The sequence below is a fragment of the Hyla sarda genome, chromosome 5 (genome assembly GCF_029499605.1).
Source record: "Hyla sarda isolate aHylSar1 chromosome 5, aHylSar1.hap1, whole genome shotgun sequence".
Taxonomy (NCBI): domain Eukaryota; kingdom Metazoa; phylum Chordata; class Amphibia; order Anura; family Hylidae; genus Hyla; species Hyla sarda.
This window is the reverse complement of record NC_079193.1, coordinates 31013094-31036645: the sequence shown is the minus strand read 5'-3', so window position 1 is coordinate 31036645 and position 23552 is coordinate 31013094. Positions and strand designations below refer to the sequence as shown.

At 43.3% G+C, this 23552-nt stretch overlaps 1 protein-coding gene across 14 annotated transcripts in view; it reads right to left on the bottom strand.

Annotated features, from left to right (window-relative positions):
- ADAM22 (ADAM metallopeptidase domain 22) overlaps positions 1-23552 on the bottom strand; it is a 283448-nt gene that overhangs the window by 74199 nt on the left and 185697 nt on the right. For all 14 annotated transcript variants that reach the window (XR_008843837.1, XR_008843838.1, XM_056519133.1 and 11 more), the window contains exons 8-14: positions 19824-19894; positions 18330-18404; positions 17296-17367; positions 15482-15648; positions 13151-13235; positions 11296-11386; positions 4431-4482 (exon numbers count right to left, since the gene is read on the bottom strand). Coding sequence is in view for 12 of the 14 variants with exons in the window: in XM_056519133.1 (XP_056375108.1) it covers positions 4431-4482; positions 11296-11386; positions 13151-13235; positions 15482-15648; positions 17296-17367; positions 18330-18404; positions 19824-19894 (613 nt within the window). In the remaining 2 variants the exon portion in view is untranslated. The remainder of the gene's footprint in view (positions 1-4430; positions 4483-11295; positions 11387-13150; positions 13236-15481; positions 15649-17295; positions 17368-18329; positions 18405-19823; positions 19895-23552) is intronic.

Below are 23552 nucleotides of genomic sequence, written 5' to 3'. Positions count from 1 at the left end.
CAGGCACTGACTGGTGTCTGGTAGCGCCCCCTATAGTACAGGGAGGTATTACATGTTCTGTACTACTCTTTACCTGTATTACTGAAGTGTATGCACTGACTGGTGTATGGTAGCACCCCCTACAGTACAGGGGGGTATTACATGTTCTGTACTCTTTACCTGTATTACTGAAGTGTATGTACTGACTGGTGTCTGGTAGCGCCCCCTACAGTACATGGAGGTATTACATGTTCTGTACTACTCTTTACCTGTATTACTGAAGTGTATGTACTGACTGGTGTCTGATAGCGCCCCCTACAGTACAGGGAGGTATTACATGTTCTGTACTACTCTTTACCTGTATTACTGAAGTGTATGTACTGACTGGTGTCTGATAGCGCCCCCTACAGTACCTGCAGGTATTACATGTTCTGTACTACTCTTTACCTGTGGCAGGGTTAGGGTGTATTAACACCAAGATTTGTTAATACGGTCACCAGATCCGGCTGGGAAACGTGCAAAACTGAGCGCTCCCGTATCCCAGCCAGACCAGGGCCACATCTCATTTATTAGAATGAGCTGACCGGAGTCAGATAGTGACTCCAGTCGGCTCATTTTTGCCCCGTATCCGGTTTCGTGACCGGACTGAAAACCGTGGTCACAAAACTGGATACAGGGCAAAAATGAGCCGACTGGAGTCACTATCTGACTCTGGTCGGCTCATTCAAATGAATACGATGCGGGCCGGGTCCGGCTGGGGTACGGGAGCGCCTGGTTTTCACATCTCCCAGCCAGTTCCGGTCCCCCTATTGACCAATCGTGGTGTGAATGCAGCCTTACCTGCTTCTTTGGACACTAGGTGAGGCCGGCTATGTATGAACTATGTTCCTTTCTTTGTGTTCTCTTCTTCAATGGCCTCATTTATTATAATATTAATCTAATGACCATGTAGCGTCATTAAACAACTGTCTCCTATTAGGACCATCAGGCCTAATGACCGGCTCATGCCATACAATTACTATGCGTACAACATCTAAGACCTTGCTCTTAAGTGACGCCATGCACATCTAAAGGTCCCTTCACTGCAATACACTAACATTTGCTGAAGCTATCCCGCAGCCTTTCATCTTTAATTTAGCTTGTGTAGGATCAGTCAGGTCCGTGGCTCTTATGAGGGGGCTGGTTGTTCTCCGATAAACGCTGCTTTGAAAACCAATTAGAAGCAGAGGACTCCATTAGACTTCAATGGACGTGATCTTGTCTGGTGTAATGAGAGCGGCTTTGGATGACAGACATATGAGCCAGTCTGCCTTTGGGAACTTTAATGGCAAACAATGGAGATCAATGGAGGCTTAGAAGGCCTAACGGCAAACAACACAGGCATTTAGCAACAGGCCCTGTCCCTATTGTTCCTCCTATTGAATAAACATACTTGTATCGGTCCCTGAGTATATAGGTCCCAGCTATTACATGTGGTGTGACTTCTAAGGAAACACTGATTTAAAGAGGCACACCGGAGAAAATAATTTTCTTCAAATCAACTGGTCCCAGAAAGTTATACAGATTTGTAAATCACTTCTATTTAAAAATCTTAATCCTTCCAGTACTTATCAGCTGCCGTATACTACAGAGGAAGTTGTTTTTACAGTCTGACCACAGTGCTCTCTGCTGACACCTTTGTCCATGTCAGGGACTGTCCAGAGCAGGAGAGGTTTGCTATGGGGTTTGCTCCTACTCTGGACAGTTCCTGACATGGACAGAGGTGGTAGAAGAGAGCACTGTGGTCAGACTGGAAAGAACTACACAACTTCTTCTGGAGCATACAGCAGCTGATAAGTACTGGAAGGAATGAGATTTTTAAATAGAAGTAATGTACAAATCTGTATAACTTTCTGGCACCAGTTAATTTGTAAAAAAAAAAAAAAAAAATAATAATCCTCCTGAGTACCCCTTTAATTTTTTTTCTGGGATGTCCTGTGACCAAAAATCTGCAATTTTGTTAACCTTGCAGGATTTGAAATATGGTTGTTTAATAGTCCAGACAATTCAGCGCACAGTGATATAAAATTAGTTTTATTTTTTATTTTTTGCTTAATTTTTTTTTGGGGGGAAAATGGTAAAGGGCAGGGGGAGGGGGTGATTAGAATTTTTATCAGGGGGGTTTATATTTGTATATTTTTTTAACACTTTATTAGCCCCCACTGGCACCTTTGATGAGCAATCAAGCGATTGCTGTTATACATCAATGTAATGCATTACATGTTATTTAAAAAATCGTCACTCTATTGATGCTGCCTGCCATGGAGCTAGCGCCACGGGCTGCCCTGACAACCGATCAGCACCTTGTGATTACATCAAAGAGGTGACGATTGGATGGCCAGACACCAGTGATATATGTCGAAATTATGCTACTGATTGCAGCATTTAAACAGTTAAAGGGGTACTCCGGTGAAAAACTTTTTCTTTTTCTTTTTTTTTTTTTTTTTAAATCAACTGGTGCCAGAAAGTTAAACATATTTGTAAATTGCTTCTATTAAAAAATCTTAATCCTTCCAGTACTTATTAGCTGATGAATACTACAGAGGAAATTATTTTCTTTTTGGAACACAGAGCTCTCTGCTGACATCACGAGCACAGTGCTCTCTGCTCACATCTCTGTCCCTTTTAAGAACTGTCCAGAGTAGGATAAAATCCCCATAGCAAACATATGCTGCTCTGGACAGTTGCTAATATGGACAGAGATGTCAGCAGAGAGCACTGTGGTCATGATGTCAGCAGAGAGCTCTGTGTTCCAAAAAGAAAATAATTTCCTCTGTAGTATTCAGCAGCTAATAAGTACAGGAAGGATTAAAAAATTTTAATATAAGTAATTTACAAATCTGTTTAACTTTCTGGCACCAGTTGATTTAAAAAAAAAAAAAAGTTTTCCACCGGAGTACCCCTTTAAATTACAGACATTGGGGGATCTTAGATAGCAGCTGAGTATGGAGTAGGCCAGGCTCAATCACGCCATACTCCATAACATGACGTTAATGTACATGTAAGGCTATGTTCCACCATGTACACAGCACAGAAGAATCCCGTTGAAATTAACGGACTCTGCTGCAGTGGAATTTCCATGCTGGATTCCAATCTGGAATCAGGCACGGAAATTCTGCCATGTAGACATGGCTTCAATGTACTTAGATACACTCGCTGATAGGCTTAGATGCCAGTCACACCATGATTTGACAATACGTTCGAGGTATACGATGGCATACTAACAAAAGTGGATGCTGACATAAACCCAGCATACTGTCATAGGGTCCACTGAGTGTATTAGACCAAAGTTCCTACAAGTATAGTTTACTTTAACAATCTAAAAAGTGTAATCTGCTGCATCTATCATACATAGGGTCCCATGTAACAAAAAAATAAAAAATAAAAGTACAACCCACAGCAAACTTTTTTTGTCTTACTGGAACTAGGTTGGAGGCTTATAAAACCTCAGAATAGACAGCAAAGCCCAAAATGTTACAATGACATGTCGCCACCTAGTGGATAAAGTTACTCATTGCAAAGAATAAATCCGAATTCAATAACACAGGAAACATGTTGCCTCTAGTTTAGCAGCTGCTTCATAGCATCGTCTTGTAGACGGTTCCCGAAATCTCTAATGTCTTCGCAATCTTACACTGTAAATGGATATTTGCCTGCAAATGCCACAGTCCAGTATTTATTTCTCTTCTTAAAAAGGTATGTAGGCAAAGTGCATGGCCAATAAGTAATCTTTTTTGTAACACCAGTAAAATATGACAGTTACATTGAAGGGACTCGTTTATGTAGAAAACCCTTTCCCATACTATTTATTATACAAATGTTATAGAGGGAGGGTCCACTCTTCAGAACCCCCCACTAGAAGCTAGACTTGGCTATGCATACATTAATTTAAAGGGAATCTCTGATCACTTTCATGCTGTCATCAGGGTGTTCGGGTGGTCCCCGGATGGCTTCTGTCCCCCCCCCCCCCGGCCTTGATTGATAGATCTTCCCTATTCCTAGAGACATGGCAAAAATTTTGATCGATGGGGGTCTGAGTATTGAGACCTTGGCAGATCAGGAGACCGAGACAGAAGACCACGCTCCTCATCCTGCTCTGTGTCACCTGATCGAGACACGTTCCATAGACTTACAATAAGAATGTGGCTCAATCATGTAACACAGAGCCGGGAGAGAGAGAACGGCTGAGCACAGACTTCTCCCGGCTCGATCTTCTGATCGGTGGAGGTCTGAACACTCAGACCCCCACCAATCCCAACTTTTGACCAGTCTCTAGCCCTAATGACTTGTGGTTCAGGCAGTGCAAAATTGATGATAGGTTCCTTTAATGGTAAATATGCAAAGCTGCATAGGGTCTGTTTGGAGGGACCCCAAATGATGTAATAAAGTACCATAACTATAACAGTTCTTACCCGATGTCTTCCATGATGCATCCAAACCATTTATCTTCACATATACACTCACCTAAAAAACAATAATACATACCTGAATATAACATTCATACATTTCACATACACAGAGGTGAATTTCGGTAGTATTCTTGCATTTTTTAAAAGTAATATGTTGGTGGAGCTAAGTTATAATAGAAAAAAAAATCCATGTGGTGTCGGGCTAATGGCGTGTATGTTGAATATGGGTGAAGTGTCCTGGTTTAAGTGTTCATGATACCACGAACACTTAACCCCCCACACTGCAAGGATGATGCGGTTGCCAGTGCCGAGCACCGGGTAAGGAATATCACAAATACAAGGTTAAGGAAACCACTTTGAAACTTTACTTCAGGAATTGCGACAGTGTTGTACATACATGAAAGTTCAACTTTAGTGCAATTTCCGCTGAAGGATGCTATAGAGAACCACAGCTGCTTATTGGTACTTTGGGACTTGTAGTTGTCCTCGACTATCATGTGACTTGACTGAGCTAGCCTTGATTGGACTAGACTGACTGACTGGTGATTGACTTGGCTCAGGGGCTGACAATCACTGACTCTCCCAACTTCACTGGTAGAATCCAGCGTAACGGCTTACCGAAAGGGTGGACTTATATGTAACAGAGCTGCCGAAGGCTTTCACTCATGTTATCTTCTTCTTTGGCTATGGGGCCTGTTGGCTCCTTTGGAAATTATCCCCAAAGCTGACTTTGCTTAAACTTGACGTGGACAGACTTGACTGATGGGCAACCTGGTCGGCGGGATCCTGGTAAAGGGTGATGTTGCTCAGGAAATGGGTCTCTTGGGCCTGTCCTCATGTGGAGAGGTACAGGTCCCACAGCAGAGGTCTGGACTTGACCTTCACTCACTTTCCTCTCCAGACTCACACTCTTCACAACTAACTAATTCCTCCCTGTCTAGACAGACCTGGGGCAGCAGGGCAGGAGGCCTGATTGGCTAAAGTGATTATGTGGTCCTCTATGCATCCTCCTACAGACAAAATTAACTTTTTACACGACAATGACAATATAAAGACATTGAATGTATGAGAATACATCAAAATACATTATAATACATATAACATATAAACCTGAGCTGTAGACCAGAGCAGACACAGTAAAGTGACATACACCCAACAGGGCAGGTGGACAAGTGTGTTCTGCACCGGGACCCCCCACTTACCAACCCACAATTCTCCAGGAGCTCCTGTTTGGCTACATCCAGTCCCCGATCTTCTGTCTTCTTCCTGCTTCCGAGACGAGCGATTAGTGCAGGACCTACAGGCTCAGCCAATCACTGGCTGAGACGGGACACTGCTGCGGCCTGCACCAAGCTCTTGTCTCGGAATGAGGAAGTTTTAAGGTTAAACTGACATGCAGCCTTTATTCTGTGGATCATTACAATTATAGAGCAACCACATTTATATAGCTTTTATTTTATCTGACAACTTAAAAAAAAAAAATATATATATATATATATATATATATATATATATATATATATATACACACACAGTATTCCAACCCTTCTAATTTTTCACCTATGGGGCTGTATGAGGGCTCATTTTTGGGGGGACTGTGATCTGTAGTTTTTATCTGTATGATTTTGGAGTAGGTTGGACTTTTCAATAGCTTTTATACATTTTTCTGACTTATAATGTGACCATAAATCAACAATTCTGGTGTTGGTAATTTTCATCACTGTTGTTTTTTACACTTACTTAGTCCCCATAGGAGACTTTAATAAGCAATCAACGGATTGCTTATACTGCTTGATCAGTTAGATCAGCACTCTGTAGAGCCTGCCTGTTCGGTTTCCTCCTTAGGGACAAGCGATCTTTCTATTATGTGTCCAGTACACTGCAATACTTTTGTACTGCAATGTTCGGTCATTTCTGAGAACTAATTTGGCAGCAACTGAAGTTTCAGAATGCCTGTGGCTGCCATTACAACAGATCAACACCCCATGGCATCTAGCCGGCTCAACGTCAAGTAGCAGTCGACACCTGGCAGGTATGGAGCCCGCTCAACTTCCATTGCAACATATCTATCATCTCCCGGCCAGAGAAGAGTGGAGCACTTGTCTTGTTTTGCATTAAATGGTTACTCCGCTCCCCAGCGTCCGGAACATTGATTTCCGAATGCTGGGTGCGGGCTTCCGTGTTCACGCCCGCCCCTTTGTGACGTGATGCCCCGCCCTGTGACATCACACCCCGCCCCCTCAATGAAAGTCTATGGCCCCCTCCCATAGACTTGCATTGAGGGGGCGTGGCATGACGTCACAAAGGGGCGGGTGTGAACACGGAAGGCCGCACCCAGCATGTGGAACTCAATGTTCCGGACGCTGGGGAGTGGAGTAACCCTTTAACCAGATAACCCACTGATATAGATGGACACTGTGTTATGCCCTATTTCTCTATGGTGTCGTGCAGGGACATGCACACATAGGGCTCAAAGGGGGCTTGAGTCCCTGCCTTTTCATGCACCTGCCCCTTAATGCCCTTTTTTTTTAATTTTTTTTTATAAAGGTGTGAGGCACAGAGTCACAGGGGCAGGAGTGTATAGAGGCACGGCTGGTAGAGATAACAGCAGAGGACAAGAAGAAAGAGCAGATACAAGTGTTAGGAAGTGAAATGTTGTCATACAGACATTCTATGGACACTGTCTCCCGGGGTCCTGCTGCTGCTGACGGCCCCTCCCCCTCCCTGCTCCTCTCTGGGTAAGGAAAGGAAGAGATGGAGGATAGAAGATCAGCTGGAGCTGCCATGAGGGGTCAGTAAGTGATCATCAGCCGGGTCTGTCAGGGAGGACTGTAGGGAGGGTGGACTGTGTGAGGGGACTTAGAAGAGTCCACAGTGACAGTAACTGATGATCAGCAGGGTGGTCTGTCAGGGAGGACTGTAGGGGCGGTGGTCTGTCAGGGAGGACTGTAGGGACGGTGGTCTGTCAGGGAGGACTGTAGGGACGGTGGTCTGTCAGGGAGGACTGTAGGGAGCGGGGACTGTCAGGGAGGACTTTAGGGAGGGGGGGACTGTCAGGGAGGACTGGCCTCCTCTGTACAAGCAGCTTCAGGGAAATTATAGTGTGTTTTTGTGTTGTTTTGTTTTTTTCCTTATTTATTCTGATATACACTATGGGGGAGATTTAACAAGACCTGTCCAGAGGAAAAGTCGCCCATAGCAACCAATCAGATTGCTTATTTTACTTTTGAAAAGGCCTCTGAAAAATGAAAGAAAGGATCTGATTGGTTGCTATGGGCAACTTTTCCTCTGGACAGGTCTTGTTAAATCTCCCCCATAGTGTCCCCCACCTACAGTACCTGAAAAGCTAAGTCCACCATAGTTGTTCTTTCCCTCCCTATAAACCAGTGTTTGCCAACCAGGGGCCTCCAGTTGGTACAAAACTACAACTCTCAGCCAAAGGCTGTCCAGGCATGCTGGGAGTTGCAGTTTTGCAACAGCTGGAGGCACCCTGCTTGGGAAACACTGCTATAAACCAATAGTGTTACCCACCTGTGCCCCTATAATGCCATTCCACATCTGTATCTTCCCCACATCATCAGTCCCTACAATCTTTGTATTTTCCCACCTTTCTTGTGGACCTGTCCAGAGGAAAAGTTGCCCATAGCAACCAATCAGATCGCTGCTTTCAGTTTTCACAGGCCTTGTTAAAAATGAAAGAAGCAATCTGATTGGTTGCTATGGGCAACTGGACAACTTTTCCTCTGGACAGGTTTTGATAAATCTCCCCCATTTTGCTGCAGAATTTCTGCTGGTAATTCAATAACAAAATCCACAGTATAAAATCTGCAGCAAAAAAATCTGTTGCAAAATCCCAATGGCTGGATTCACACTGTAAAGCACAACTCCGTTGCTTATGATAAATAACTATTGTGCAGAACCAATTTGGCTTCTAAATACCTTAAAGGGGTACTTCTTTTTTTTTAAAGAACTGGTGCCAGAAAGTTAAACAGATTTCTAAAGTACTGCTATTTAATAATAAAGCAGTTGTCTGCTACAGAGGAAATTCTTTTCTTTTTAAATTTCTTTTTTTTGTCCTGTCCACACTGCTCTCTGCTGACACCTCTGTCCATGACAGGAACTGTCCAGAGCAGGAGAGGTTTGCTATGGGGATTTTCTCCTGCTCTGGACAGTTCCTGATACAGGCATCAGGTGTCAGCAGAGAGCACTGTGGACAAGACAAAAAGAAATTCATAAAGAAAATAATTTCCTCTGTAGTATATAGCTGCTATTAAGTACTGGAAGGGTAAAGATTTTTTTAATAGAAGTAATTTACAAATCTGTTTAACTTTCTGGGACCAGTTGATTAAAAAAAAAATATATATATATGTTTTCCACCAGAGTACCCCCTTTAATAGGGCTCCTTTCTCCCCCACTCCTGGAACTGAGCATAGTCCATATGCAGCTTATGTAGCACCAGACCCAGTGTGACACGAGGTGTGGACAGCACCAGGACACTGCCATGAGCTTATCTCCAGCCGCAGTCCCACCTCGGTCGGTAATAGGCTGAGCGCATGTCATATAATGAGCCTTGGCCTGTTATATGACACTGCGCTCATTGTATCACTGGTCAAGGCGGGGAATCGCTGCGCCCGGCAACAAGTTCATCGCAGTGTTTCGATCTGTGCACAGGAAGCAGAAAGAAGGCCGGAACGGAGGACAGAAGAGCTATATCAGTGCAACAGGGGAGCTGTGGATGGTATGTTAAAGGGGATAAGTGTTTGATCGCGGGGGGTCAAACACTTATCCTCTATCCTGTAGATTTCCCAAGCGCGGTCCTCAAGTCCCCCTAACAGGTCATGTTTTCAAGATTCCCTTAGTCTTTCACAGGTGATATAATTCTGCTCTGTGCATCAGGTATCTCTACAACTATATCACCTGATAACATGACCTGTTGGGGGTATTTAAAGGACAACTGCAGCCAAATTTAACTTATCCCCTATCCACAAGATAGGGGATAAGTGTTTGATCGCGGGGGTCCGACCGCTGGGACCCCCCCGCGATCTCCCTAACGGGGTGCCGGCATTAGCGCTCATTGTGAGCGCTAATGCGCGCAGCGTCGAGCTCTGAGCTCGACGTTTTACGCCCCGTCCCCATACAGTTCTATGGGGGAGGCGGGGAGGCATGAACGCTGCCTCCCCGCCTCTCCCATAGAGATGTATGGAGGGGGCATGTCGGCCGCAACGTCATGCTGCGGCCGGCATGCCCCCTGCACGGGAGAGCCACGGCTCAGCCGCGGCCCCGTACAGGAGATCGCAGGGGGGCCCAGCAGTCGGACACCCCGCGATCAAACACTTATCCCCTATCCTGTGGATAGGGGATAAGTTAAATTTTGGCTGCAGTTGTCATTTAAGGACCGTGCTTGGGTTAACACTGGTCTAGGGAGTTGCATATGGATCGGGTGTGCCCTTTTTTTCACATTGAGCCCCTGCCCCTCAAAATTCCTGTGCACGTCCCTGGTGTCGTGTAGGGAAATCTTCACCTACTGAATAATTAACTCTCAGATTACAGCTAATCATGGGTGGCTCCAGCAGGGTGGCACTTTTTGATATTGGTATTCCAGGCTAAAAAGATTAAAGGGGTATTTCAGGATTTTATTTTATTTGACTATGCTACAGAGGCTGTAAAGTTAGTGTAGTTCATAATATAGTGTCTGTACCTGTGTGTGATGGTGGTCTCACAATTCTTATTTGATCTTTGCCCCAACGTTTATTTTTAACAGCATACAAAATTACTGTCGTCTCAGGTTTTCCCAGGTTGCAGAGGGAGCCTGTCTTTGCTTCAATGAGTAGAAAGACCACTGGGTGGGAGGGAGATCATGCTGCAAGAATTTGCAACAGCTGGAGGCACCCTGGTCAGAACACTGGTCTATTGCATTGAAGTGAGCACAGGTAATGTTTCAATGGGTGGGGTGGGTGATATGTGGGAGGGAGAAAAGCCACCTCACACTTACAAACAAAGAATCATGGGATTTGTAGTTTAAGAGAATGAACTCAAACAGGAGCCAGATCACAAAAAGATACAGTATTATGGTAATCTCACAACACAGCCATTTAGCTGCAAGACAGGCACGGATCCTTCCTAAGCATGTCCATTACTGTCTGGCAGGTACATACTAGAATCATCTTATGGTGTAGAACCCCTTTAGTGGCCGATCCCCAGGAATCGGTGGAGTGCTGACACTGCAGCTGTAAATGAGAGATGAGCTTCAAGTGAACGGGTGCTGGGCTGCAATAATCAAGTCTGGCCACTACACAGCAAATGGAGCCAACCACTTCCAGCCCCATTCATTATGTAGTTATAGCTGTACTGAAAAACTGATTGTCGGGGTAGCTGGGTGTCGTCCCTAGAGATGAGCGAACTTACAGTAAATTCGATTCGTCACGAACTTCTCGGCTCGGCGGTTGTTGCCTTTTCCTGCATAAATTAGTTCAGCTTTCAGGTGCTCCCGTGGGCTGGAAAAGGTGGATACAGTCCTAGGAGACTCTTTCCTAGGAATGTATCCACCTTTTCCAGCCCACCGGAGCACCTGAAGGCTGAACTAATTTACGCAGGATAAGTCATCAACTGCCGAGCCGAGAAGTTTGTGACGAATCAAATTTACTGCAAGTTCGCTCATCTCTAGTCGTCACCCTAAGCATAGACCATATAGAGATTATAGAAAAGCTTAATGATATAGAGCCAAAATAAACATGGATGCTATAGTCATCTTTTATAGGCCCTAGGAGGCCCAAACATGCACCTGTTTGTAGATAAATCTGATAGTTCATGTAGTTTATCCTGGCTACTAAATTGTACATAATACAGATGGTAAATTAATAGTACCCACCTCTCCGCAGTTTCTTTTTATCAGAGAAAATGCCTAAATTATGAGCCAGGGACTGTGCCAGCGTGATAGCCATGACATCCGTCCTTCCAAACTAAAAACACAAGAAAAAGATTAATGTTGGCGATACACATACAGAGACATTACTGTCAAATATTAAAAAAACATTTCCCACATCACCTAGATATTTTAAAAGTTTTGATTGGTCGGATTCTCAGTACAGAGCCCCCCACCGATCTCTAGATATAGCCAGCTTCCCTTTCACGGTTCAGGGCTCAGTCTGTCACAATGAAAGTGAAGGACTCAATTGTAAATTTATGGAGCCCGTAACCTGAAATCAGACAGACAAAGGCTACATTCACACTACCGTTGCGCCCCGTCAAGAACGGCCGTCAAACTCTCTCTTTTTTTTTCTGAGTTTGACGGCAGTCATTTTGACGGGGCGCAACGGGCAACCGCAGGTCCCGATGGACCCCATTATAGTCAATGGGGTCCGTCGGGCACCGCTGTTTATCAGCAGGGGTAGCAAGAGAAAAAGACAGAGCAAGCAGTATTTATTCTCCTGCTATTCTCCCCGGCGGCCCCGGCGGCCGTCACGCTATCGTGTCATTATGGTAGTGTGAAAGGGCCCTAAGAGCCGAGCCAGGGAGCGAAGCTTGCTGCTGCTTGCTTCTCCTGGCTTTATCTAGAGATCGATGGGGGTGTCAGCACTGAAACCCTGACTAATGAAAACTTTTGAGATGTCAAAAGTTTTATTTTAAGGGACAGTAACACTTTAATCAGCATGTGGCAAGGCTGCTGATGCTTCAGATTGTGCTGGGATTTACTGCTCTGGTAGAGACAGAAAGAGCTGCTTCATTACAGTGATCAATTCCAAAATTAGGAATTATCCCCTATCCACAGGATAGATGATAACTAGCCGATTGGTGGGGGGGGTCTAACAAGTGGTGATCAGGAGCAGCAGCATACGTGGTAAGAAACTGCTCCACTCACTGTCTACGGGACTTCCAAATATTGCTCTAAGCTTTGTTCAGAAGTCCCATAAACCAGTGTTTCTCAACCAGGGTGTCTCTGGCTGTTGCAAAACTACAACTCCCAGCATGCCCGGACAGCCTTTGGCTGTCCGGGCATGCTGGAAGTTGTAGTTTTGCAACAGCTGGAGGCACGATCGTTGGGAAATACTGCCATAGACATTGAATAGAGCGGTGCCCGAGCATTCACACTACTGCTACTTTAAAGGGGTACTCCCGAGGAAAAAAAAATTCTTAAAGGAACTGGTGCCAGAAAGTTAAACAGATTTGTAAATTACTTCTATTTAAAAATCTTAATCTTTTCAGTACTTATCAGCTGCTGTGTGCTCCAGAGGAAGTTCTTTTCTTTTTGAATTGCCTTTCTGTCTGACCACAGTGCTCTCTGCTGACACCTCTGTCCATTTTAGGAACTGTCCAGAGTAAGAGAAAATCCCCATAGCAAACCTATCCTGAGCACTGTGGTCAGACAGAAAGGAAATTCAAATAAGAAAAGAACTTCCACTGGAACATACAGCAGCTGATAAGTACTGGAAGGATTACGATTTTTAAATAGAAGTAATTTACAAATCTGTATAACTTTCAGTTGATTTTAAAAAAAAAATTTCCAGGGGAGTACCCCTTTAACCCTTATAAGTTTTTCAGCCCAGCCCAGGGCTGTTTACATAACTGCAACAGAGAACATAGTCGGTGAAATATCAATACCAGCAAAATAAAAAGTCGGACCTGAAGATCTTACATGGGACTGAGTGTAGTTTCATTGCATATAACATATGGGGGTGGGGGGGATTTTATTTTTCTAAAGGGGGGGGGGGGAGTCAGAGTCATACCTCATTTACGCCGCCTCCTTTCTGCAGTGAACATACTCCACCAATGTACGCTGCACCACTCCTGCTGCTTTCAAACTGGCTTCCCCTTGAAGAGACATTTACAGAACAGTAATTAGATAAAATATTTGCAAATGTCACGGAACGGGAAAAAAAAAAGAAAACCATAGAAAAAATTAGCATAAAGACAGGAATGCACAATATAGAACGAGACATAGACTGCTAGATGTAAGGCACAGTAGCTGTACATGTGCAGTCATTTTTTGTAGAAGGGTGTAGCCTGCAGGCATAGGCAACCTTTTGGCACTGCAGATGTTTTAAACTACATGTCCCAAGAGCATCATGGGAGATGTAGTCCAAAACATCCGCAATGCCAAAGGTTGCCTATTCCTTAGCTAGGGTGCCGGAGGGTACATGTGCACTGGGTGCCTGGAGTAGGAGCCAACAAACCACTCTCAATCTGCATTGCCTTCGACTAGTGGAGCTTCATAAATCTGTCTTCAATATGCTCCCCCTAGTGGTGGCTTCAGGCAGATATAATTTTATTATTAAAGGGGTTAACAGGGAAAAAACTTTATATATATATATATATATATATATATATATATATATATATATATATCAACTGGCTCCAGAAAGTTAAACAGTTTTGTAAATTAAACAGAACAGCAGTAGCCAGTGATAAAAGTAACTTCACCTTTATTTTCTTCCAGATTACTTCTATTAAAAAATCTTAATCTGTAAATTACTTCTATAAAAAAAATCTTAATCCGTTCAGTACTTATGAGCTGCTGAAGTTGAGTTGTTCTTTTCTGTCTAAGTGCTCTCTGATGACACGTGTCTCGGGAACTGTCCAGAGTAGAAGCAAATCCCCATAGCAAACCTCTTCTACTCTGTGCCGTTACCGAGACAAGCAGAGATGTCAGCAGAGAGCACTGTTGTCAGACAGAAAAGAACAACTCAACTTCAGCAGCTGATAATTAATGGAAGGATTAAGATTTTTTTAATAGAAGTAATTTACAAATCTGTTTAACTTTCTGGAGCCAGTTGCTATATAAAAAAAAAAGTTTTTTCCTGGAATACCCCTTTAAAGCGCCACTGTCATTTGAAAAAAACTCTTGACATGTTGTCCAGACATGCAAAGAAGAGAATTAAAGCAACACCCTGCTAGAGCTAAGATATATTGTAACATGACACATATGAGACATGTCAATAGTTTAGACTGTGATTGTGAGTTAGCGCCTTACACCCTTGTTGTCACTTAAACCCGACCATTTTACTAAATAAGGCCATATTAACATGGTGGAATTTTTGCAGAATGTCCGGTCCGAATTTCCGGAAAACAGCGAGCCCCGCCAGAACATGCCGGCGCTAGGACCGTGCGGAAATGCACCGTTTCCATAGACAGCAATGCTTTTTGAGTAGTTTTAGCAAAAATAATTCTTTCTGTGGATGCCAGAATCAAGATTTCCGCGGCTGTAACATCTGAAATTTAGCTGAGTGTAAGATGCGGGAAAATCCCATTGAAAACAATGGTACTCTGATGCAACAGAATTTCTGAGCAGAATTACACCCCCCCCCCCCCCCCCCCCACCTTATTCCGGTCTAAAGTTCCACAGTGTGAACATGGCCTAAGTCTATGGAGTGAAAATGTCAGACAGAGCAGACAGGTGGAGAGTATAGAGTGATGCCACTTAAAGGAGTAGTGCAGTGAAAAATTACTTATCCGCTATCCAAAGGATCGGGGATAAGTTATAGAGCGGGGACTGCTGGGACCCCACGCGAGCTCCTGAACGGGACCCCAAAAGTCTAGCGGAAGCTGCCATTCTGACCACCACAGAATGGTGCCAGAAAGTTAAACAGATTTGTAAATTACTTCTATTTAATTTTTTTTTATCCTTTTAGTACTTTTTAGCAGCTGTATGCTACAGAGGAAATGTCTTACTTTTTTAATTTCTTTTTAGTGTTGTCCACAGTGCTCTCTGCTGACACCTCTGTCCGTGTCAGGAACTGTCCAGAGCAGCATTGATTTGCTATTGGGATTTTCTCCTGCTCTGGACAGTTCCTGATGCGGCATCAGGTGTCAGCAGAGAGCACTGAGGACAACACAAAAAAGAAAGATTTTCCTCTGTAGCATACAGCCGCTAAAAAGTACTGAAAGGATTAAGATTTTTTTAATAGAAGTAATTAACAAATCTGTTTAACTTTCTGGCACCAGTTCATTTAAAAAAAAAAAAAAGTTTTCCACCGGAGTACCCCTTTAAGGAGCGTCGCGCAGTAATTTACCATGAAAGGAGCTTTGCGAACAATTCCTGCGGATTAAAAATTACGTACGAAAAGAGGTGGACGACGTCACTTTTGTCTTTGATGAAATCCCTTCTGTATTTCATAAATTCCTTCAGCGTCTTCAGGGGGTTTTCATAAATGCTGAATTTATTGTCGTTCGCCCAGGTTTCCATAGCGACTAACACTATTCTTGTGTTCAGCTGTTCTTTATATATCTAATACATAAATAGATAGAGAGAGAGAGAGAAATATGTGGCGTGTCAGGGTTGGGTGGTACGAATCCAAAGTACACTGCGGCAAAAGAATATGTAGAAGCAGATTTATCAATGTGTTGTAAGTGGAAACTGGAAAAAGAGGGTCCCAGAAACTCTATATCACTGATAAACCCACTATAGACCATTGGAAATTTCAGATCAATGCTCTAATGCAGTGTTTTCCAACCAGAGTGCCTCCAGCTGTTGCAAAACTTCAACTCCCAGCATGCCCGGACAGCCAAAGGCTGTCCGGGCATGCTAGGAGTTGTAGTTTTGCAACAGCTGGAGGCACGCTGGTTGGGAAACACTGTTCCAATGACTGTATATTTGATTTTGATTCTTAACCCAGTTATATGGAACCATAATTTACTTGGATGGTGGGCGATAAGTAATAACATTACAGCTTTCACAGGATTTGTAACCTGCTTTCTAAGACTCCTGAATGGCAGACCTGCCTAGTGTTGCAATGGGTTAATGGGGTACTCCGGTGGAAAACATTTTTTTTTTTAAATCAACTGGTGCCAGAAAGTTAAACAGATTTGTAAAATACTTCTATTAAAAAAAATCTTTACTCCTCCGGTACTTATTAGCTGCTATATACTACAGAGGAAATTCTTTTCTTTTGGAATTTCTTTTTTGTCTTGTCCACGGTGCTCTCTGCTGACACCTGATGCCCATATCAGGAACTGTCCAGAGCAGGAGAAAATCCTCATAGCAAACCTATGCTGCTCTGGACAGTTCCTGTCACGGACAGAGGTGTCAGCAGAGAGCACTGTGGAAAAGACATAAAAGAAATTAAAAAATTAAAGAATTTCCTCTGTAACATATAGCTGCTAATAAGTACTAAAAGGATTAAGATTTTTAAATAAAAGTCATTTACAAATTTGTTTCACTTTCTAGCACCAGTTCATTTAAAAAAAATATATAGTTTTCCACCGGAGTATCCCTTTAATTATTTGATACTGGGCCTATATAGAGCAACATCAGCAACAGCACCACCTGCAGGCTGGAATATGCATTACAATATAATTGACATTTCTGTGTATTATAAAAAAAGATGTATGATACCTTTTATATACAGGGATGCAATACTAAATGATAAGTCTCATATTGTAGAAACATTAAATAGCTTGGTAGTCAATACAACAACAAAAAAACACCTAAAGTAGGTTCCCATAGCATTACATTGTAGTTCTGTTAGGCTACGTTCAGACTCTGGAATCTTCGTATGGACATTGCCTAGACATCAATGTATACTGCACGTATTCTGCCGATAGAATGAACAAGGTCGTTCTTACAGCGGGGGATATTCAGCAGCGGAAGCTCAGCCCCTGAAGTTCCGCTAAATGCAGCGGAATCCTATCATCAGCAATGGGACTCCATTCCGTAGTGTGAACATAGCCTAATAGTCACAGCAGGGTTTATGCTCTCTATTCCTCTTTGAACTCTTTAAAGCAGTAGCCTCGAGCCTAGGACTCTTAGGGTATGGTGGAAATTGTAGTTCCACAAAACTAGATATTCGAATGTTAGAAACCATTGTTGTACCAGAATAAATTACATTTGGATTAGTATATGAATCTTGGTATCGTCGTATATAAGAACACTTACTAAATCTGCCACGTTCACCACAGATTTGGCATAGCTGTTCGTTTGTCCGACAGATAAGCGATGCTTCTTATACTGCAAGAAAGGAAATCAATAGCATAGCTAGACAGATATGAGATAGATATAAGATAGATAGATAATAGATAGATATGAGATAGATAGATATGAGATAGATAGATATGAGATAGATAGATAGGAGATAGATAGATACGAGATAGATAGATATGAGATAGATAGATATGAGATAGATAGATATAAGATAGATAGATAGATATGAGATAGATAGATATGAGATAGACAGATAGATAGATAGATAGATATGAGATAGATAGATATGAGATAGATATGAGATAGATAGATATGAGATAGATAAATAGATAGATAGATATGAGATAAATAGATAAGAGATAGATATGAGATAGATAGATATGAGATAGATATGAGATAGATGGATAGATATGAGAGGGATAGATAGATAGATAGATATGAGATAGATAGATATGAGATAAATAGATATGAGATAGATATAAAATAGATATAAGATAGATATGAGATAGATAGATATGAGATAGATAGATAGATATGAGATAGATAGATATGAGATAGATAGATAGATATGAGATAGATAGATATGAGATAGATAGATATGAGATAGATATGAGATAGATAGATAGATATGAGATAGATAGATAGGAGATAGATATGAGATATATAGATAGATAGATAGATAGATAGATAGATATGAGATAGATAGATAGATATGAGATAGATAGATAGGAGATAGATATGAGATATATAGATAGATAGATAGATAGATAGATAGATAGATAGATAGGAGATAGATAGATAGATATGAGATAGATAGATAGATAGATATGAGATAGATAGATAGGAGAGAGATAGATATGAGATAGATAGATAGATAAATAGATAGATAATATCATAGGTCATAGTTATATAAATAAATAGTTGTGTGTGCACTAGACAGTATATATATCCACTGATGATGGATGGGGCCTATGATGTTATTCTCATACCATTAGGTGATCATTGACAATCATAAGTTCCACATATTTCGTCTCATCCATGACATTATTTGGTATCCACTGAACCTGGAAATAAAATGAAGAAATGATGTAAGCTCTATATTCATTACTCTACATCCCTAAACTTTATAGACTGCGACTTCTGTAAACTTAAGATTTCATTTCTTATAGGAACAGACTCAGCAAAGCTGATACATTGTGCCCCTATGTGGTTTTGCCTCTATTGTAGCTCAGCCTCATTCACTTTGGCCCTTTGTTCTGCTGATCATTGTAGTTCCCAGGGGTCAGACCTCTCTCGACTATGCACTGATGGTCCTATCCATAATGTGCAGTAATATAGAAACAAGGGATGTATTATGAGGCAACTGTCCGAATTTATGACTAAGGAAAGAGTGACAGCCATGGAATGGGAATAAGTGGCTGAAAATATGATTCACATTCAAAACAATTTTGTTAGTGCTGCTTTAAAAAGAAAAAAAAAACAACAACCTGGTGACTAAAGGGGTTCTCCAGGCATAGGAAAACATAGCTGGTTTCTACCAAAAACCACGCCACACCTGTCCTCAGGTTGTGTGTGGTATTACATCTCAGCTCTATTCCTTAAATTGAAATGAGCTGCGATACCACACACAAACTAAGGACAAGAGTGGCGCTCTTTTTTGTGGAAGAAAGCAGCTATGTTTTTCTAATGGAGAACCTCTTTAAAGGGGTACTCCGCAGGTCAGCGTTTGGAACAAAATTTTCCGAGCGCTTAGAGCCGGCACAGGGAGCTCGTGACGTCATAGCCCTGCCCCCCTCATGATGTCACGCCCCGCCCCCTCAATTCAAGTCTATGGGAGGGGGCGTGACAGCAAATCTGCCTTTACTGCAGATTTTCTCTTGACCCATTAAAGTCAATGGTAGCAAAATTTGCTGCGGAATCTCTGCAGCAAACGCGATGCGAAAATTCTACAGGCAATCCGCCCGTGTGAATGTACCCTTAAGGAGATGTACTGGAAGTCCCATGAAAGTTTGGAACTTGTGGTATATCTCTTGATCGCATTAGTCTCTGGCTGCAGAGATTGTCCAGGAGTTTTAAATATCAGGACCAATCTCGAGGTAAAGTATGATTCAACTGTCCGGCAGGCAGATGCAGATAACAGTAAGTGTAGGGGCAGATTGAGGGGATGGGTGGGCGGGGGAGAAAAGATTTATTGTGGGCTGAGAGAAGAGTGAGGGAGAGAGAAGACATCAGTGCGAGGGCAGGGAGAGGGCATGGCAGCGCTGCTGCAGTGAGAAGTGCAGGGAGGACAAGCAGCCTATCACTGTTGGGGCTTTAGGAAACTGCATGCCACCCAGCTTTCCCAGTCTCCTAAAGAGCATCATTGTTGCTTTTCCTCTCCTGCAAGGTTTAGGTTTAGATGCCCCTATAAGATATTGCTATATATTACACAGGTAATACTTGTGACCTATACTGAATATTAACCATTTAACTGCCTTACTCACGTTTCTCTTTTTTCTCCGAGGTCCTGGTGTCTGACTAAGCTTCACCGACGTCTCATTTAGTGACCAGAACTCTAAATGCCAAAAAAATTCAAGTGTAGATAGAGTTAAAATGCTGTCAGCCCTCACTGAGCACAATACATTAAGATGTACATACAATGATGTGAAGGTCACTGCAAGAACATCCCTCTTAAAGTAGCACTCCGGAAATTTTGTGATTATTTTTTTTTTTGCTTATACCAGTGTTTCCAAACCAAGGGTGCCTCCAGCTGTTGCAAAACTACAACTCCTAGCCAACGGCTGTCCGGGCATGCTGGGAGTTGTAGTTTTGCAACAACTGGAAACACACTTTTTGGGAACCACTGGCTTATGCAGTGCAGCATAGGCTATTATTAAAGTGTACCTGTTATTAACAAAAACTTTTAATATAATGTAGATATTACCATTATTTGTATTTGTATTCGTAATATACATTGGTTAAAAAATGTGTATATTTTTGTCCCTGCCACTGTTGAATGTGTGTCTCTATGAGGAGTCCAAATACAGGAAATGTGGGTGGACAAGCGGGGCTCTGTACACTGAGGACAAGCAGGGCTCTGTACACTGAGGACAAGCAGGGCTCTGTACACTGAGGACAAGCATGCTCTGTACACTGAGGACAAGCAGGGCTCTGTACACTGAGGACAAGCAGGTCTCTGTACACTGAGGACAAGCAGGGCTCTGTACACTGAGGACAAGCATGCTCTGTACACTGAGGACAAGCAGGGCTCTGTACACTGAGGACAAGCATGCTCTGTACACTGAGGACAAGCGGGGCTCTGTACACTGAGGACAAGCGGGGCTCTGTACACTGAGGACAAGCAGGGCTCTGTACACTGAGGACAAGCAGGGCTCTGTACACTGAGGACAAGCAGGGCTCTGTACACTGAAGACAAGCAGGGCTCTGTACACTGAGGACAGCAGGGCTCTGTACACTGAGGACAAGCAGGGCTCTGTACACTGAGGACAAACAAGGCTCTGTACACTGAAGACAAGCAGGGCTCTGTACACTGAGGACAGCAGGGCTCTGTACACTGAGGACAAGCAGGGCTCTGTACGCTGAGGACAAACAAGGCTCTGTACACTGAGGACAAGCAGGGCTCTGTACACCGAGGACAAACAGGGCTCTGTACACTGAGGACAAGCAGGGCTCTGTACACCGAGGACAAGCAGGGCTCTGTACACCGAGGACAAGCAGGGCTCTGTACACTGAGGACAAGCAGGTGTAGTAGCCCTTGGGGGGTATAGTGTAGTTGGGGTGTTGCTTCAGAACATAAGGGATTAACCCCTGTCACTTGTGACGCAAGGGTGAGGGTTAATATGCTGAGGTAAATCTCCGGCCTATCGTATCCTTCCCAGGAACGATAGGTGCATGCTTAAATGAATGAAGGTCCACAATGGAGATGAACTTGAACTTGCATAAACTTTACTGAAGTACTTGCGGTACATCCAATTAACTGCAACAGTCCTAGTAATACAGTCTCTATGTAGAACGGCAGTGATTGACAGATGCTGAGGACCATTGACTTATCCTAAGACTTATTAGATTTAGGATTTTTGCAGAGATCAGTCTGGATTTAGGGGAATATTTAGGTCCGGTGATCTTGCTGAGGTAATAGGGATTGAAGTAACTCACAGTTTTTAGAGATGACCGTTGCCGCAAGGCTTAGGCCTGGTTACTGCTGATGACAGCTGCGCAGATCCGTCCTCATCAGCAGCCCACGAGGAAAAAGAGAAGGTAGTAATGGCCGCCACTCCCTTAGTGAGAGGTGACAAGAGGAAGACTAGACAAAAGGGACCCCCGACGTCCTAGGGACTCTGGCTATGGGGACCTCTATACAGGTAACGTATAGGATACGGTACCGGGACACCACACAGGGCTCTGTGCAACGAGGACAAGCAGGGCTTTGTATACTGAGGACAAGCAGGGCTCTGTACACTGAGGACAAGCGGGGCTCTGTACACTGAGGACAAGCAGGGCTCTGTACACTGAGGACAAGCAGGGCTCTGTACACTGAGGACAAGCGGGGCTCTGTACACTGAGGACAAGCAGGGCTCTGTACACTGAGGGCAAGCAGGGCTTTGTATACTGAGGACAAGCAGGGCTCTGTACACTGAGGACAAGCAGGGCTCTGTACACTGAGGACAAGCAGGACTCTGTACACTGAGGACAAGAAGGACTCTGTACACTGAGGACAAGCAGGGCTCTGTACACTGAGGGCAAGCAGGGCTTTGTATACTGAGGACAAGCAGGGCTCTGTACACTGAGGACAAGCGGGGCTCTGTACACTGAGGACAAGCAGGGCTCTGTACACTGAGGACAAGCAGAACTCTGTACACTGGGGATAAGCAGGGCTCTGTACACTGAGGACAAGCAGGGCTCTGTACACTGAGGACAAGCAGGGCTCTGTACACTGAGGACAATCAGGGCTCTGTACACTGAGGACAAGCAGGGCTCTGTACACTGAGGACAAGCAGGGCTCTGTGCAGTGGGGCTCTGTCACACAGCAGCATCACTGACATTTCAAAATTCATCTTTTAATCTTAGGGATTGTGAAGCCCTGGTGTCCACTCATGCTGCTGCCAATTCCAGGCTGTATTTGGACTCCTCATACACGCACAAAGACAATAGCTGCAGGGACAGCATTTTTTTCACCCAAAAATATACATATTTTTTAACCAATGTATATTACAAATACACATATTAATGGTATTATCTACATGATATCAAAAGTTTTTGTTGACAACAGGTTCATTTTAACCGGTTGCCGTGTAAGGACAAGACGGCAACCAGTGTATGGCACGGGCTCCTGACTTGAGCCCGCCTGTAGCTGGGGGCCGCCGTTAATAGCCGACATGGGGCGATCGCCGTGGGCGGCTATTAACCCTTTAGATCGCCGATGTCAAAGCTGACAACGGCATCTAAAGGGAGCTTTAACAAGTCCCTGGTGGTCCAGTGGGGTGGATCACCATCCCCTCCCCCATCCCACCCCCGCAGCACGAATGCGGGAGAGCATCCACTTCTAAAGTAGCCGGAGGGCTTACCTCTCCTTCCTTGTCTGCTGCGGCCCTGTTATTGATAGAGCTTGTGAGGACCAGGCTTCATGAATCGAGCGCAGAGCACACAGATCAATGTAGTTCTATGGAATTCCATTGATCTGTATGAGGAATCTAATGATTCCTCCTAAAAGTCTCCTAAGAGGACTAATAAAGTGTAAAAAAAGAGTTTAATAAAAGTTAAAAAGTAAAACACCCATTAACCTCTTCCATATTAAAAGTTTGAATTACCCCCCTTTTCCCAAATTCAATATAAAAAATATGTAAACATAATAAAAATAAACACATGTGGTATCGCCACGTGCGTAAATGTCCGAAGTATAAAAAATATAATGTTAATTAAACTGCATGGTCAATGACGTTTACGTACAAAAATCCAAAGTCCAAAATTGCATATTTTTGGTCACTTTGTATACCCTATAAAAAAATTATAAAAAGCCATCAAAAAGTCCCATCAAAACACATATGGTACCAATAAAAACTTAAGATCACGGCGCAAAAAATTTGCACAAAAAACGACTTGTGTCCAAATCGGTCCAGCCGTCCTCCCGTTATAGCCGCCCAAAGTTCCAGTCAGGCAGTGAGAGATGTCGTATAAAAGACTACAGCTCCCATGATGCCTTAGTCCTACTTCCT